Source organism: Coregonus lavaretus (assembly GCF_964263955.1).
Source record: "Coregonus lavaretus genome assembly, contig: HAP1_SCAFFOLD_47, whole genome shotgun sequence".
In the NCBI taxonomy this organism is placed as follows: Eukaryota; Metazoa; Chordata; class Actinopteri; order Salmoniformes; family Salmonidae; genus Coregonus; species Coregonus lavaretus.
In genome coordinates, this window is record NW_028161510.1 from 1,597,615 (window position 1) to 1,612,614 (window position 15,000).

Here is a 15,000-nt window from a genome sequence, read left to right on the forward strand (position 1 = left end):
TAACCGTCGCCTTGGCAACAGCAAAAATATTTGTGAGAAAGAAATAGAAAACATAGAATTTGTATTTTGATGGTTGTTGTATGATCTATAAGTTATATTGGTATCATTTTCTCAATGAAGCAGCAGCACTGAGTCTTTCTGATTGAGTACTGTACTGGTTTGTTAGGAATAAACTGAGCCCTGAAAATTACAATAAAATCACAAGTACTAAACATTTTGTTCTTCATTTGTAGAAAAACGTATCAGCTTTTAATTCAGTAGCTGTTTATTTCTTTATGAATAAAATACTACTTTTGGGGGGGGGGGGTTGTGCAATAATATGTTTTTATTAAATAAATCATACATTCAACGTCTGATATTTAGTATGAAATGGCAACTGTTATAAAGGTAAGGCATTGAGAACACAGACAGCATTTGTTTGAGCTGACATGAACAAAAGCACAGTGACATTCTAATGACAGAATCATTCTACATTAGAGGAGTTGGTTGTCATGACATTTAAAAGCGTTTTGGCTCTGTAGATAAGTGTTGGCGTACTGTACGTAGATACTAACCCTGATAAAACAAACGGCTGTCCCAGAAAGATGACATCATCAACAAGACTTCTATGTCATCTAATAAAATACTTTCATATTTTCACCGGAAGGCAAAGACAAAGGGCTCTATTCAATCCACATAGCGGAAATTCAGCGTTACATCATGATTTAAATTTAATGGCAATTTTCCCGCATTAGCGTAGACTGCATTCGCGCTAAACGCTGCAGATGTTGGCTCAATAGGGAATTAACTTTACATTTCAGTGATACAGATTGAATAGAGCCCTAAAATGCCATCTTTAAACAATGTTCCAACCACCAAGACAGAACAGACTTCATTCCAACCACCAAGACAGAACAGACTTCATTCCAACATCCTTCCAACCACCAAGAGAGAACAGACTTCATTCCAACCACCGAGACAGAAGAGACTTCATTCCAACATCATTCCAACCACCAAGACAGAACATGCAGACATACTGTGGCAGGTTACAAAGTGAATATACTTAAATAAAATGGTGTGAAGAAGTTGTCAGAGCATAAACATTTAAATAACTAAAGTGCTAGATTGTTTTATAGTCTTTTGATAGGTTCAGTATATAATTATATTTAGTGATTTTTACAATATCTAAAGGCACTAACTGACTTTAAAAGTATACATTTTTGTTTCCTGTTTGAGAACTTTACCTCATGTTTTTCCTGTCTGAGCCGAATGCACCTTGATCCCAATGGAATCAGTTAACTCTCTTGCTCTGAAATCTAAAATCTGTGAAATCAGTGAAATCCGTGTTTAAATCAGTGTTTAAATCAGTGTAGAATGTACAGGATAGCGATGGCCAGAGTGGTGAGGAGAAGGTGGAGGCCGAACGTTGGTCTGTTGATCGCTCCGCCGCTCGCTACACAGGAACACACACACATTATAACATTGTTCACTGAACCTCTAATCATAAACAGTACATTATAACATTGTTCACTGAACCTCTAATCATATAAAGTACATTGTTCACTGAACCTCTAATCAGAAACAGTACATTATAACATTGTTCACTGAACCTCTAATCAAAAACAGTACATTATAAGCGCTTAATAATCAAACAGTCAAATAATCAAACTATCACAGAGAAATGAAAGAGAACCTGCTGTGCTTTCATAGATGAAAAGGAACAGTTGTCGGCGATGAAAAAAAAAAGGAACAGAAATGTGTTACACGGACCTGTAGTAGCAGCAGCTCCTCCAGCCACGGTGGTGACTGACCCAGTCCCTCCAGCCACGGTGGTGACTGACCCAGCTCCTCCAGCTACCCCTACAGTGGTGCTAGGAACAAAGATGGTGCCCAAACCAACCGTGGTGGGGTCGGCCTTGCCCCCAATAAGGCCCAGCCCAAGGGAGTCCAGGTCAGACTGGAAACGGGTCATGATCCAGGCTTGGACCACGCTCTGGTTTGCATAGCTCTTCAGCTCCGGCATGTTAGAACCTAGCAGACCACTCACCTGGCTTACGCTCAGAGTCTGGGGGAGGAGGAGGGGAGGGGTTAGGGGGGGAGGGGTTAGGGGGGATAACTAGTTACAGAGGTATACACACACACACAGATGTAGAAACACACACACACACAGTCTTGTGGGGGACACAAAATTCAATCCCCTTCAAAATCCTATTTTCCCTAACCCTAAAACTAACCCTAGCTCCCAACCCTAAACCCCTTAGAAATAGCATTTGACCTTGTTGGGACTAACAAAATGTCCCCAGTTGGTCAAATGTTTGTTTGTTTAATGTTCTTGTGGGGACTTCTGGTCCCACAAGTATAGTTAAACACACACACACACACACACACACACACACACACACACACACCTACCTGTATAACAGTAGGGTCCAGGGTGATGAAAGTGGCCATGTCCATATTGATGTTAGAGGTGGACAGACGCTGGACGTAGGCTGAGTTAGCGCCACCTAGTGGACAGACAGAGAGTAGGCTGAGTTAGCACCACCTAGTGGACAGACAGAGAGTAGGCTGAGTTAGCGCCACCTAGTGGACAGACAGAGAGTAGGCTGAGTCAGCGCCACCTAGTGGACAGACAGAGAGTAGGCTGAGTCAGCGCCACCTAGTGGACAGACAGAGAGTAGGCTGAGTCAGCGCCACCTAGTGGACAGACAGAGAGTAGGCTGAGTCAGCGCCACCTAGTGGACAGACAGAGAGTAGGCTGAGTTAGCACCACCTAGTGGACAGACAGAGAGTAGGCTGAGTCAGCATCACCTAGTGGACAGACAGAGAGTAGGCTGAGTCAGCACCACCTAGTGGACAGGCAGAAGAAAGGGAAAGAGAGAGATATGAATGGATGGAATCAGAGAAAGAGAGACAGAGACGTACTTATGTATGGCTTTGTTAGTTGGTAGGAGGTAGAGGTACCTACAGTGCCCTCCTGAATTATTGACACCCCAGGTAAATATGAACAAAAAAGGAGGTGAAAAAATGTCATTGTTGTTTATCAGCTTGATCTTACACTCCAAATATCATATGAATCTAACCTTTAATTTAGTTAAAATCATCATCAATACATAATTAATTTATTAAAAAACAATTATTGGCACCCCTAGAAATGAACAACATCTAATTGATGTATATTCCGATTTTACTTTTTAAAAGTTATTCTGAGTCTTTGGGAACTCTTTAAGTGGTCATCCATGACTTCCTGTTTTGCTGGGGTATAAATATGAGGTGACACACAGGCTAAACTCTCTTAGTCATCCATCAACATGGTAAAGGCCAGAGAAGACACAAATTAAATGAGACAAAAGGTTGTTGACCTTTACAAATCAGGCAATGGCTATAAAAAGATAGCTACTCGCCTGAAAATACCCATCTCCACTATTTGGGCAATAATTAAGATATTTAAACCAGCTGTGATGAACCTGCCTGGAAGAGGAGGCAGGTGTATTTTGCCCCCACGCACAGTGAGAAGGATGGTTCAAGTGGCAAAAAAATCTCCAAGGATCACAGTCAGAGATTTGCAGAAGTTGGTTACATCTTGGGGTCACCAAGTCTCCAAAACTACAATTAGACGCCACCTCCATGCCAACAAGTTATTTGCCAGAAGAAAGCCTCTGCTGTCACCAAACCACAAACTTAAGCACCTGGAGTTTGCTAAATGTCATTAGAACTCTGATGAGACTAAAATAGAGGTTTTTGGCAACAAACACCAGAGGTGGGTTTGACGTAAAAAGAGCCATGGTCATGCTGAAAATAATCTAATCCCCACTGTATGGTGGTGGATCTGAAGTATGGTGGTGGATCTGTGAAGTTGTGGGGCTGTTTTACTTCCAAAGGCCCTGGGAACCTTGTTAGGATACATGGCATCATTGACTCCAAGATTTTAGGTCAAAACCGGTCTGCCTCTGCCAGGTGGTTAAAACTGGGTCGTTGTTAGATATTCCAGCAGGACAACGATCCAAAGCATACCTCCAAATCCACACCAAAATGGTTCACTGACCATAGAATCAAGCTTTTTTGCAATGGCCATCCCAGTCCCCTGACCTAAACCCCAGTGAAAACCTGTGGGGTGAGCTGAAGAAGAGAGTCCACAAGTGAGGACCAAGGACTCTGAAGGATCTGGAGAGTTTCTGTATGGAGGAATGGTCTCAAATCCCTTCCTATGTGTTCTCCCACTTCATCAAACATTCTAGGAAACGACTCAGAGCTGTTATCTTGGCAAAGGGAGGGTGTGTTCTCCCACCCCATCAAACATTATAGGAGACGACTCAGAGCTGTTATCTTGGCAAAGGGTGGATATGTTCTCCCACCCCATCAAACATTATAGGAGACGACTCAGAGCTGTTATCTTGGCAGAGGGAGGGTGTGTTCTGCAGGGAAACTTAAATCCGTTTTACCTCATTTCTACCAGCATGTTAAATGTGCAACCAGGGGGAGAAAAATTATATCCTTCTGATTCCTGCTTACAAGCAAAAACTAAAGCAGGAAGCACCAGTGACTCAGTCAATAAAAAAGTGGTCAGATGAAGCAGATGCTAAGCTACAGGACTGTTTCGCTAGCACAGACTGGAATATGTTCCGGGATTCTTCCGATGACATTGAGGAGTACACCTTCAGTCACTGGCTTCATCAATAAGTGCATCGATGACGTCATCCCCACAGTGACTGTACGTACATACCCCAACCAGAAGCCATGGATTACAGGCAATATCCGCACTGTGCTAAAGGGTAGAGCTAACGCTTTCAAGGAGCGGGACTCTAACCCAGAAGTTTATAAGAAAACCCGCTATGCCCTCCAACGAACCATCAAATAGGCAAAGCGTCAATACAGGACTAAGATCGAATCGTACTACACCGGCTCTGACGCTCGTCGGATGTGGCAGGGCTTGCAAACTATTACAGACTATATTTACATTTACATTTTAGTCATTTAGCAGACGCTCTTATCCAGAGCGACTTACAGTTTGAGTGCATACATTATAAAAAAATAATAATCATCATACTGGCCCCCCGTGGGAATCGAACCCACAACCCTGGCATTGCAAACGCCATGCTCTACCAACTGAGCTACATCCCTGCCGGCCATTCCCTTCCCTACTCTGGACGACGCTGGGCCAATTGTGCGCCGTCCCATGGGTCTCCCGGTCGCGGCCGGCTACGACATAGCCTGGATTACAAAGGGAAGCACAGCCATAGTGCCCTCAAAGCTCATCACTAAGCTAAGGACCCCGGGACTAAACACCTCCCTCTGCAACTGGATCCTGGCCTTCCTGACGGGCCGCCCCCAGGTGGTAAGGGTAGGTAACAACACATCCGCCATGCTGATCGTCAACACAGGGGCCCCTCAGGGGTACGTGCTCAGTCCCCTCCTTTACTCCCTGTTCACTCATGACTGCATGGCCAGGCACGACTCCAACACTATCATTAAGTTTGCCGATGACACAACAGTGGTAGGCCTGATCACCGACAACGACGAGACAGCCTATAGGAAGTAAGTCAGAGACCCGGCCGTGTGGTGCCAGGACAACAACCTCTCCCTCAGCGTGATCAAGACAAAGGAGATGATTGTGGACTACAGGAAAAAGAAGAGGACCGAGCATGCCCCCATTCTCATCGACGGGGCTTTAGTGGAGCAGGTTGAGAGCTTCAACTTCCTTGGTGTCCACATCACCAACAAACTAACATGGTCCAAGCACTCCAAGACAGTCCTGAAGAGGGCACAACAAAACCTAAGGAGACTGAAAAGATTTGGCATGGGTCCTCAGATCCTCAAAAGGTTCTACAGCTGCACCATCGAGAGGATTCTGACTGGTTGCATCACTGCCTGGTATGGTAACTGCTCGGCCTCCGACCGCAAGGCACTACAGAGGGTAGTGCGTACGGCCCAGTACATTACTGGGGCCAAGCTTCCTGCCATCCAAGACCTCTATACCAGGCGGTGTCAGAGGAAGGCCCTAAAAATTGTCAAAGACTCCAGCCACCCTAGTCATAGACTGTTCTCTCTGCTACCGCACGGCAAGCGGTACCGGAGCGCCAAGTCTAGGTCCAAGAGGCTTCTAAACAGCTTCTACCCCCAAGCCATAAGACTCCTGAACATCTAATCAAATGGCTACCCAGACTATTTGCATTGCCCCCCCTGTTTATTATCTATGCATAGTCACTTTAATAACTCTACCTACATGTATATATTACCTAAATTACCTTGACTAACCGGTGCCCCCGCACATTGACTCGGTACCGGTACCCCCTGTATATATCCTTGCTATTGTTATTTTTACTGCTGCTCTTTAATTATTTGTTACTTTTATTTACTAGAGTATATTTTAGTGCAATTCTTTAAAAAAATAAAAAATGGTGGTATTCTTTCTTAAAACTGCATTGTTGGTTAAGGGCTTGTAAGTAAGGATTTCACTGTAAGGTCTACACCTGTTGTATTCGGCGCATGTGACAAATACAATTGGATTTGATTTGATTCTCCCACCTCATCAAACATTATAGGAGACGGCTCAGAGCTGTGATCAAAGGGAGGATGCACAAAGTACTAAACGCAGGGGTGCCAATAATTGTGACATGCATGTTTTTGAATAAAATAATTATTTCTTGATGATGATGATTTTTTCTTTGAACAATTTTAACTCAATTAAAGGTTAGATTCATATGATATTCTGAGTGTAAGCTCAAGCTGATAAACAACAAATACTTTTTTTTGTTCATATTTACCCAGGGTGTCAAAAATTCAGGAGGGGACTGTATGTATGGCTGTGTTAGCTGGTAGGAGGTAGAGGTACCTATGTATGGCTGTGTTAGCTGGTAGGAGGTAGAGGTACCTATGTATGGCTGTGTTCGTTGGTAGGAGGTAGAGGTACCTATGTATGGCTGTGTTAACTGGTAGGAGGTAGAGGTACCTATGTATGGCTGTGTTAGCTGGTAGGAGGTAGAGGTACCTATGTATGGCTGTGTTAGCTGGTAGGAGGTAGAGGTACCTATGTATGGCTGTGTTAGCTGGTAGGAGGTAGAGGTACCTATGTATGGCTGTGTTAGCTGGTAGGAGGTAGAGGTACCTATGTATGGCTGTGTTAGCTGGTAGGAGGTAGAGGTACCTATGTATGGCTGTGTTAGCTGGTAGGAGGTAGAGGTACCTATGTATGGCTGTGTTAGCTGGTAGGAGGTAGAGGTACCTATGTATGGCTGTGTTAGCTGGTAGGAGGTAGAGGTACCTATGTATGGCTGTGTTAGCTGGTAGGAGGTAGAGGTACCTATGTATGGCTGTGTTAGCTGGTAGGAGGTAGAGGTACCTATGTATGGCTGTGTTAGCTGGTAGGAGGTAGAGGTACCTATGTATGGCTGTGTTAGCTGGTAGGAGGTAGAGGTACCTATGTATGGCTGTGTTAGCTGGTAGGAGGTAGAGGTACCTATGTATGGCTGTGTTAACTGGTAGGAGGTAGAGGTACATATGTATGGCTGTGTTAGCTAGTAGGAGGTAGAGGTACCTATGTATGGCTGTGTTAACTGGTAGGAGGTAGAGGTACCTATGTATGGCTGTGTTAGCTGGTAGGAGGTAGAGGTACCTATGTATGGCTGTGTTAGCTGGTAGGAGGTAGAGGTACCTATGTATGGCTGTGTTAGCTGGTAGGAGGTAGAGGTACCTATGTATGGCTGTGTTAGCTGGTAGGAGGTAGAGGTACCTGTGTATGGTTGTGTTAGCTGGTAGGAGGTAGAGGTACCTGTGTATGGTTGTGTTAGCTGGTAGGAGGTAGAGGTACCTATGTATGGCTGTGTTAGCTGGTAGGAGGTAGAGGTACCTATGTATGGCTGTGTTAACTGGTAGGAGGTAGAGGTACCTATGTATGGCTGTGTTAGCTGGTAGGAGGTAGAGGTACCTATGTATGGCTGTGTTAGCTGGTAGGAGGTAGAGGTACCTATGTATGGCTGTGTTAGCTGGTAGGAGGTAGAGGTACCTATGTATGGCTGTGTTAGCTGGTAGGAGGTAGAGGTACCTATGTATGGCTGTGTTAGCTGGTAGGAGGTAGAGGTACCTATGTATGGCTGTGTTAGCTGGTAGGAGGTAGAGGTACCTATGTATGGCTGTGTTAGCTGGTAGGAGGTAGAGGTACCTATGTATGGCTGTGTTAGCTGGTAGGAGGTAGAGGTACCTATGTATGGCTGTGTTAACTGGTAGGAGGTAGAGGTACCTATGTATGGCTGTGTTAGCTGGTAGGAGGTAGAGGTACCTATGTATGGCTGTGTTAGCTGGTAGGAGGTAGAGGTACCTATGTATGGCTGTGTTAGCTGGTAGGAGGTAGAGGTACCTATGTATGGCTGTGTTAGCTGGTAGGAGGTAGAGGTACCTATGTATGGCTGTGTTAGCTGGTAGGATGTAGAGGTACCTATGTATGGCTGTGTTCGTTGGTAGGAGGTAGAGGTACCTATGTATGGCTGTGTTAGCTGGTAGGAGGTAGAGGTACCTATGTATGGCTGTGTTAGCTGGTAGGAGGTAGAGGTACCTATGTATGGCTGTGTTAACTGGTAGGAGGTAGAGGTACATATGTATGGCTGTGTTAGCTAGTAGGAGGTAGAGGTACCTATGTATGGCTGTGTTAACTGGTAGGAGGTAGAGGTACCTATGTATGGCTGTGTTAGCTGGTAGGAGGTAGAGGTACCTATGTATGGCTGTGTTAGCTGGTAGGAGGTAGAGGTACCTATGTATGGCTGTGTTAGCTGGTAGGAGGTAGAGGTACCTATGTATGGCTGTGTTAGCTGGTAGGAGGTAGAGGTACCTGTGTATGGTTGTGTTAGCTGGTAGGAGGTAGAGGTACCTGTGTATGGTTGTGTTAGCTGGTAGGAGGTAGAGGTACCTATGTATGGCTGTGTTAGCTGGTAGGAGGTAGAGGTACCTATGTATGGCTGTGTTAACTGGTAGGAGGTAGAGGTACCTATGTATGGCTGTGTTAGCTGGTAGGAGGTAGAGGTACCTATGTATGGCTGTGTTAGCTGGTAGGAGGTAGAGGTACCTATGTATGGCTGTGTTAGCTGGTAGGAGGTAGAGGTACCTATGTATGGCTGTGTTAGCTGGTAGGAGGTAGAGGTACCTATGTATGGCTGTGTTAGCTGGTAGGAGGTAGAGGTACCTATGTATGGCTGTGTTAGCTGGTAGGAGGTAGAGGTACCTATGTATGGCTGTGTTAGCTGGTAGGAGGTAGAGGTACCTATGTATGGCTGTGTTAGCTGGTAGGAGGTAGAGGTACCTATGTATGGCTGTGTTAGCTGGTAGGAGGTAGAGGTACCTATGTATGGCTGTGTTAGCTGGTAGGAGGTAGAGGTACCTATGTATGGCTGTGTTAGCTGGTAGGAGGTGGCAGAGACAGTACTACGGCTCTGGAAGGCTCCTTCAGCGATGGTGAACAGCGCTCTCTTCTTCTCTATGGTGCAGTTGGTCACCGTCAGGGCATTGGCATTACTGCAACAGGGTTAAACACAACCCTCTTATTGTTGACAAGCAGGATAACACACATCACACGTCAACACAACCCTCTTATTGTTCCTCATACTGTAGATCAGGATAAAACACTAGTCAAAACACTATAGGTAAGTGGGCAGTACAGTAGAAACATCTGAAGGTTGAATAAAAAGCTGTCAATTCATCTCAAGCCATCTCCTAAAATAGCCCATACAGTAACAGTCTATGACATCTGAGTAAAGAATCAAACTGCAAAATAGGTCATGAGTTTCCATTTTGAAAAATTCCAACAGTGTGCCATTGAAAACAAATTGAAACCAGCAGCTCCTCCTATAAAAAATTGGCTTTAAAATGATCCAATATAACTGAAATGCAGCTGTCATCTCCCTCCCCTTGACTGTTCTAAATAAGCCGCCGTGGTGTATCCATGGTAACGGGGAGGGGAGGAGCCTCTGTCTCTTACCTTAGGCTCCTCTGTAGTAATGGTCTTGAGGATGCTGGCAAGCTAGTGTTAGCATAGTGGCTAAGTGTTACATGTTTTCCAATGGGACGTTTTAGCTGTGTTACCCATCTTAGTAATAAGGTTAACAGCTATTACTATTACATTACCGTGTAATGGTCTTCAGGGGGCTGGTGTCTAGTGAACACAGGTTGGGTCCTCCGCTCTGTCTTACCTCAGGCTACTCTGTGTAATGGTCTTCAGGGGGCTGGTGTCTAGTGAACACAGGTTGGGTCCTCCTCTCTGTCTTACCTCAGGCTACTCTGTGTAATGGTCTTCAGGAGGCTGGTGTCTAATGAACACAGGATGGGTCCTCCGATGGCGTTGAGCTCTGCACTGCCCAGAGTATTTCCAGAGTTCCTCAGGTACTTACTGATGATGGCCTGCGCCTATATGGGGGTCATGAATAGATTGGTAAATGGCCGATTGATTGATTTATTGGTTAATCAATTGATAGACAGATAGATAGATCTGGTTACCATGGCAGCATCCCAGTTTCCATTGGAGGAGTCCATCAGAGCTGACAGCGTGTCGATCTTGGTGATGTTCCACATGGTGATGTCAGCATTAGTGGCGACGCGCGACGCCGGCCCTAGAACCTGCACCTTCACTTCTGGAATGGTGGAGTATGCAGAGTAGGCCTGATGGGCAGAACACAGGAAACAGGAAGTACAGTCAGATAATGTAACAGGAGTAGAAAGCTTCATAACACCCGTGTCATACTGACTGTACATTCGCTCTGTTAATCAGATGGAATGATAAATGCATTCATATAAGGTCAGATGTAATGATGAATGCATTCATATAAGGTCAGATGTAATGATGAATGCATTCATATAAGGTCAGATGTAATGATAAATGCATTCATATAAGGTCAGATGTAATGATGAATGCATTCATATAAGGTCAGATGTAATGATGAATGCATTCATATAAGGTCAGATGTAATGATAAATGCATTAATATAAAGGTCAGATGTAATGATGAATGCATTCATATAAGGTCAAATGTAATGAGAAATGCATTCATATAAAGGTCAGATGTAATGATGAATGCATTCATATAAGGTCAAATGTAATGAGAAATGCATTCATATAAAGGTCAGATGTAATGATGAATGCATTCATATAAAGGTCAGATGTAATGATGAATGCATTCATATAAGGTCAGATGTAATGATAAATGCATTCATATAAGGTCAGATGTAATGATAAATGCATTCATATAAGGTCAGGTGTAATGATAAATGCATTCATATAAAGGTCAGATGTAATGATGAATGCATTCATATAAAGGTCAGATGTAATGATAAATGCATTCATATAAAGGTCAGATGTAATGATGAATGCATTCATATAAGGTCAGATGTAATGATAAATGCATTCATATAAAGGTCAGATGTAATGATGAATGCATTCATATAAAGGTCAGATGTAATGATGAATGCATTCACATAAGGTCAGATGGTTTGTGTGTGTACCGTGCATGTGAATCAAGCGACACTACTAAGTCAGTAAAACATAGTCATCAGCCTCATATCTATGTTCAACCTACCTATTTGTATATAATGTAAGTTCACTTTGTGTAAACTCCTCTGTCTGTATTCTGTCTCTAAATGTTGTCTATCACTAGCAGCACCATATGACCAAGTAACATTCTGACTATGTGTAAATGTACTTGGCGAATAAAGTTGATTCTGACTCTTAGTCCCCAAGTTTTGTCTTAAAGCGTACAGTACCTCTCTGAGTCTCGCCAGGACAACTTTAAGGTATTCCTGGTCGTCCACCTTGGCAGTGATGGCGTCCAGGTTGTCATTGACTGTCTTGGCTGTCAGGCAGCAGTTGAACATGGTCACGGTCTCGTAGTTGAAGGGGAACGTATTCTCACTGATCGTCACCTGAGTGATCTCTCCCACAATGCATTCACTCCCTAGGAGAGGAGGAGAGTACTGTTATTCACTCACTAGGAGAGGAGGAGAGTACTGATTCACTCACTAGGAGAGGGAGGAGAGTACTGTTATTCCCTCACTAGTAGAGGGTTGGAGAGTACTGTTATTCCCTCACTAGGAGAGAGAGGAGAGTACTGTTATTCACTCAATATGAGATGAGGAGAGTACTGTTATTCACTCACTAGGAGAGGAGGAGAGTACTGATTCACTCACTAGGAGAGGAGGAGAGTACTGTTATTCCCTCACTAGTAGAGGGTTGGAGAGTAATGTTATTCACTCACTGAGAGAGGGAGGAGAGTACTGTTATTCCCTCACTAGGAGAGGGAGGAGAGTACTGTTATTCCCTCACTAGGAGAGGGAGGAGAGTACTGTTATTCCCTCACTAGTAGAGGGTTGGAGAGTACTGTTATTCACTCAATATGAGATGAGGAGAGTACTGTTATTCACTCAATATGAGATGAGGAGAGTACTGTTATTCACTCACTAGGAGAGGAGGAGAGTACTGTTATTCACTCAATATGAGAGGAGGAGAGTACTGTTATTCACTCCCTAGGAGAGGAGGAGAGTACTATTATTCACTCACTAGGAGAGGGAGGAGAGTACTATTATTCACTCACTAGGAGAGGGAGGAGAGTACTGTTATTCACTCAATATGAGAGGAGGAGAGTACTATTATTCACTCACTAGGAGAGGGAGGAGAGTACTATTATTCACTCACTAGGAGAGAGATGAAAGTACTGTTATTCCCTCACTAGGAGAGGAGGAGAGTACTGTTATTCACTCACTAGGAGAGGAGGAGAGTACTGTTATTCACTCACTGTGGACAGACACACAGACAGCTATTCCCTCTACAACAGGAGGAGGGAGGAGAGACAGACAGTAGTGTTATATTAGTACAGGGTGGACACACACACACCTATGGAGCGTTTGGACTGTGACTGTTTGATGAGAGACAGACAGTAGTGTTATATTAGTACAGGGTGGACACACACACACCAATGGAGCGTTTGGACTGTGACTGTTTGATGAGAGACAGACAGTAGTGTTATATTAGTACAGGGTGGACACACACACACCTATGGAGCGTTTGGACTGTGACTGTTTGATGATGGATTGTCTGATGGCAGTCTTCATCCTCCTCTTCTTCTGCCTGGAGGTTCCCTTCTGACTCAACACCTTCAGGAATGACTGTAGGAACTGGCTCTTCACTTTCTGGACAACAACACAACACAGCCTGTAAACACACACACACACACACAGCATACACACACATACACACACATACAAATGTACACGCACACAGACACACACGCACACACGCCTATACACAGCCAGGTGTACTGGTTTGTGACCTTAGAGAAGTTCTGGTAGAAGGAGGAGGTCAGGTAGAGAGGTAGAATGCCCAGGTTGTCCAGGGTCTGTCTGTTCCAGGTGGCTGGGAGTCTGTTGTCATAGAAACACACAGGACACACTCAACTATACTGTTGATAGGAAACACACACACACACACACCACGCACACACACACACCACGCACACACACACACACATCAGTGTATCTGACATATAATGTTTACATTTCAGGGCCCAATCCTAACTTCAGATGCAGTTTCAGCCCAGTCAGTCAGTAAGTCAGTTTCAGCCCAGTCAGTCAGTCAGTTTCAGCCAAGTCAGTTTCAGCCCAGTCAGTCAGTCAATCAGTCAGTCAGTTTCAGCCCTGTCAGTCAGTTTCAGCCCAGTCAGTCAGTTAGTCAGTTTCAGCCCAGTCAGTCAGTCAGTTTCAGCCAAGTCAGTTTCAGCCCAGTCAGTCAGTCAATCAGTCAGTCAGTTTCAGCCCTGTCAGTCAGTTTCAGCCCAGTCAGTCAGTCAGTTTCAGCCCAGTCAGTCAGTCAGTTTCAGCCCAGTCAGTCAGTCAGTTAGTTTCAGCCCAGCCAGTCAGTCAGTCAGTTTCAGCCCAGCCAGTCAGTCAGTCAGTCAGTTTCAGCCCAGCCAGTTAGTCAGTCAGTCAGTTTCAGCCCAGCCAGTTAGTCAGTCAGTCAGTTTTAGCCCAGCCAGTCAGTCAGTCAGTTAGTTTCAGCCCAGCCAGTCAGTCAGTTAGTTTCAGCCCAGCCAGTCAGTCAGTCAGTTTCAGCCCAGCCAGTTAGTCAGTCAGTCAGTTTCAGCCCAGCCAGTTAGTCAGTCAGTCAGTTTCAGCCCAGCCAGTTAGTCAGTCAGTCAGTTTTAGCCCAGCCAGTCAGTCAGTCAGTTAGTTTCAGCCCAGCCAGTCAGTCAGTCAGTTTCAGCCCAGCCAGTCAGTCAGTCAGTTAGTTTCAGCCCACCCAGTCAGTCAGTCAGTCAGTCAGTCAGTTTCAGCCCAGTCAGTCAGTCAGTTTCAGCCCAGTCAGTCAGTCAGTTAGTTTCAGCCCAGCCAGTCAGTCAGTCAGTTTCAGCCCAGCCAGTCAGTCAGTCAGTCAGTTTCAGCCCAGCCAGTTAGTCAGTCAGTCAGTTTCAGCCCAGCCAGTTAGTCAGTCAGTCAGTTTTAGCCCAGCCAGTCAGTCAGTCAGTTAGTTTCAGCCCAGCCAGTCAGTCAGTTAGTTTCAGCCCAGCCAGTCAGTCAGTCAGTTTCAGCCCAGCCAGTTAGTCAGTCAGTCAGTTTCAGCCCAGCCAGTTAGTCAGTCAGTCAGTTTCAGCCCAGCCAGTTAGTCAGTCAGTCAGTTTTAGCCCAGCCAGTCAGTCAGTCAGTTAGTTTCAGCCCAGCCAGTCAGTCAGTCAGTTTCAGCCCAGCCAGTCAGTCAGTCAGTTAGTTTCAGCCCACCCAGTCAGTCAGTCAGTTAGTTTCAGCCCACCCAGTCAGTCAGTCAGTCAGTCAGTCAGTTTCAGCCCAGCCAGTCAGTCAGTTAGTTTCAGCCCAGCCAGTCAGTCAGATGCGTTTGTTTATTGTTGACTGTTTCCATGTTTCCACGTTGACGTACCCGTACTGTGTGTTCCCAGACGTCAACAGCGTTTCTATGGCAGCCACCTGTCCGTCGGTGAGGTCATTACAGTTCTGTAGTTTCTGCAGGATGAGCTGGTCGGAGTTCTGGATGTAGGAACCG

General features: G+C 45.0%; 1 protein-coding gene across 1 annotated transcript in view; it reads right to left on the reverse strand.

Moving 5' to 3' along the window:
• Positions 1-295: 295 nt before the first annotated feature.
• LOC311120508 (mesothelin-like protein) overlaps positions 296-15,000 on the reverse strand; it is a gene marked incomplete at its 5' end in the record, with an annotated part of 22,984 nt that continues 8,279 nt past the window's right edge. The window contains 10 exons of the mRNA XM_084195093.1: positions 296-1,432; positions 1,750-2,044; positions 2,392-2,486; positions 9,347-9,480; positions 10,232-10,368; positions 10,459-10,620; positions 11,718-11,908; positions 13,004-13,139; positions 13,280-13,370; positions 14,878-15,000. The exon at positions 14,878-15,000 is cut by the window's right edge and continues 68 nt beyond it. Coding sequence (XP_084051219.1) covers positions 1,344-1,432; positions 1,750-2,044; positions 2,392-2,486; positions 9,347-9,480; positions 10,232-10,368; positions 10,459-10,620; positions 11,718-11,908; positions 13,004-13,139; positions 13,280-13,370; positions 14,878-15,000 — 1,453 coding nt within the window. The 3' untranslated portion in view covers positions 296-1,343. The remainder of the gene's footprint in view (positions 1,433-1,749; positions 2,045-2,391; positions 2,487-9,346; positions 9,481-10,231; positions 10,369-10,458; positions 10,621-11,717; positions 11,909-13,003; positions 13,140-13,279; positions 13,371-14,877) is intronic.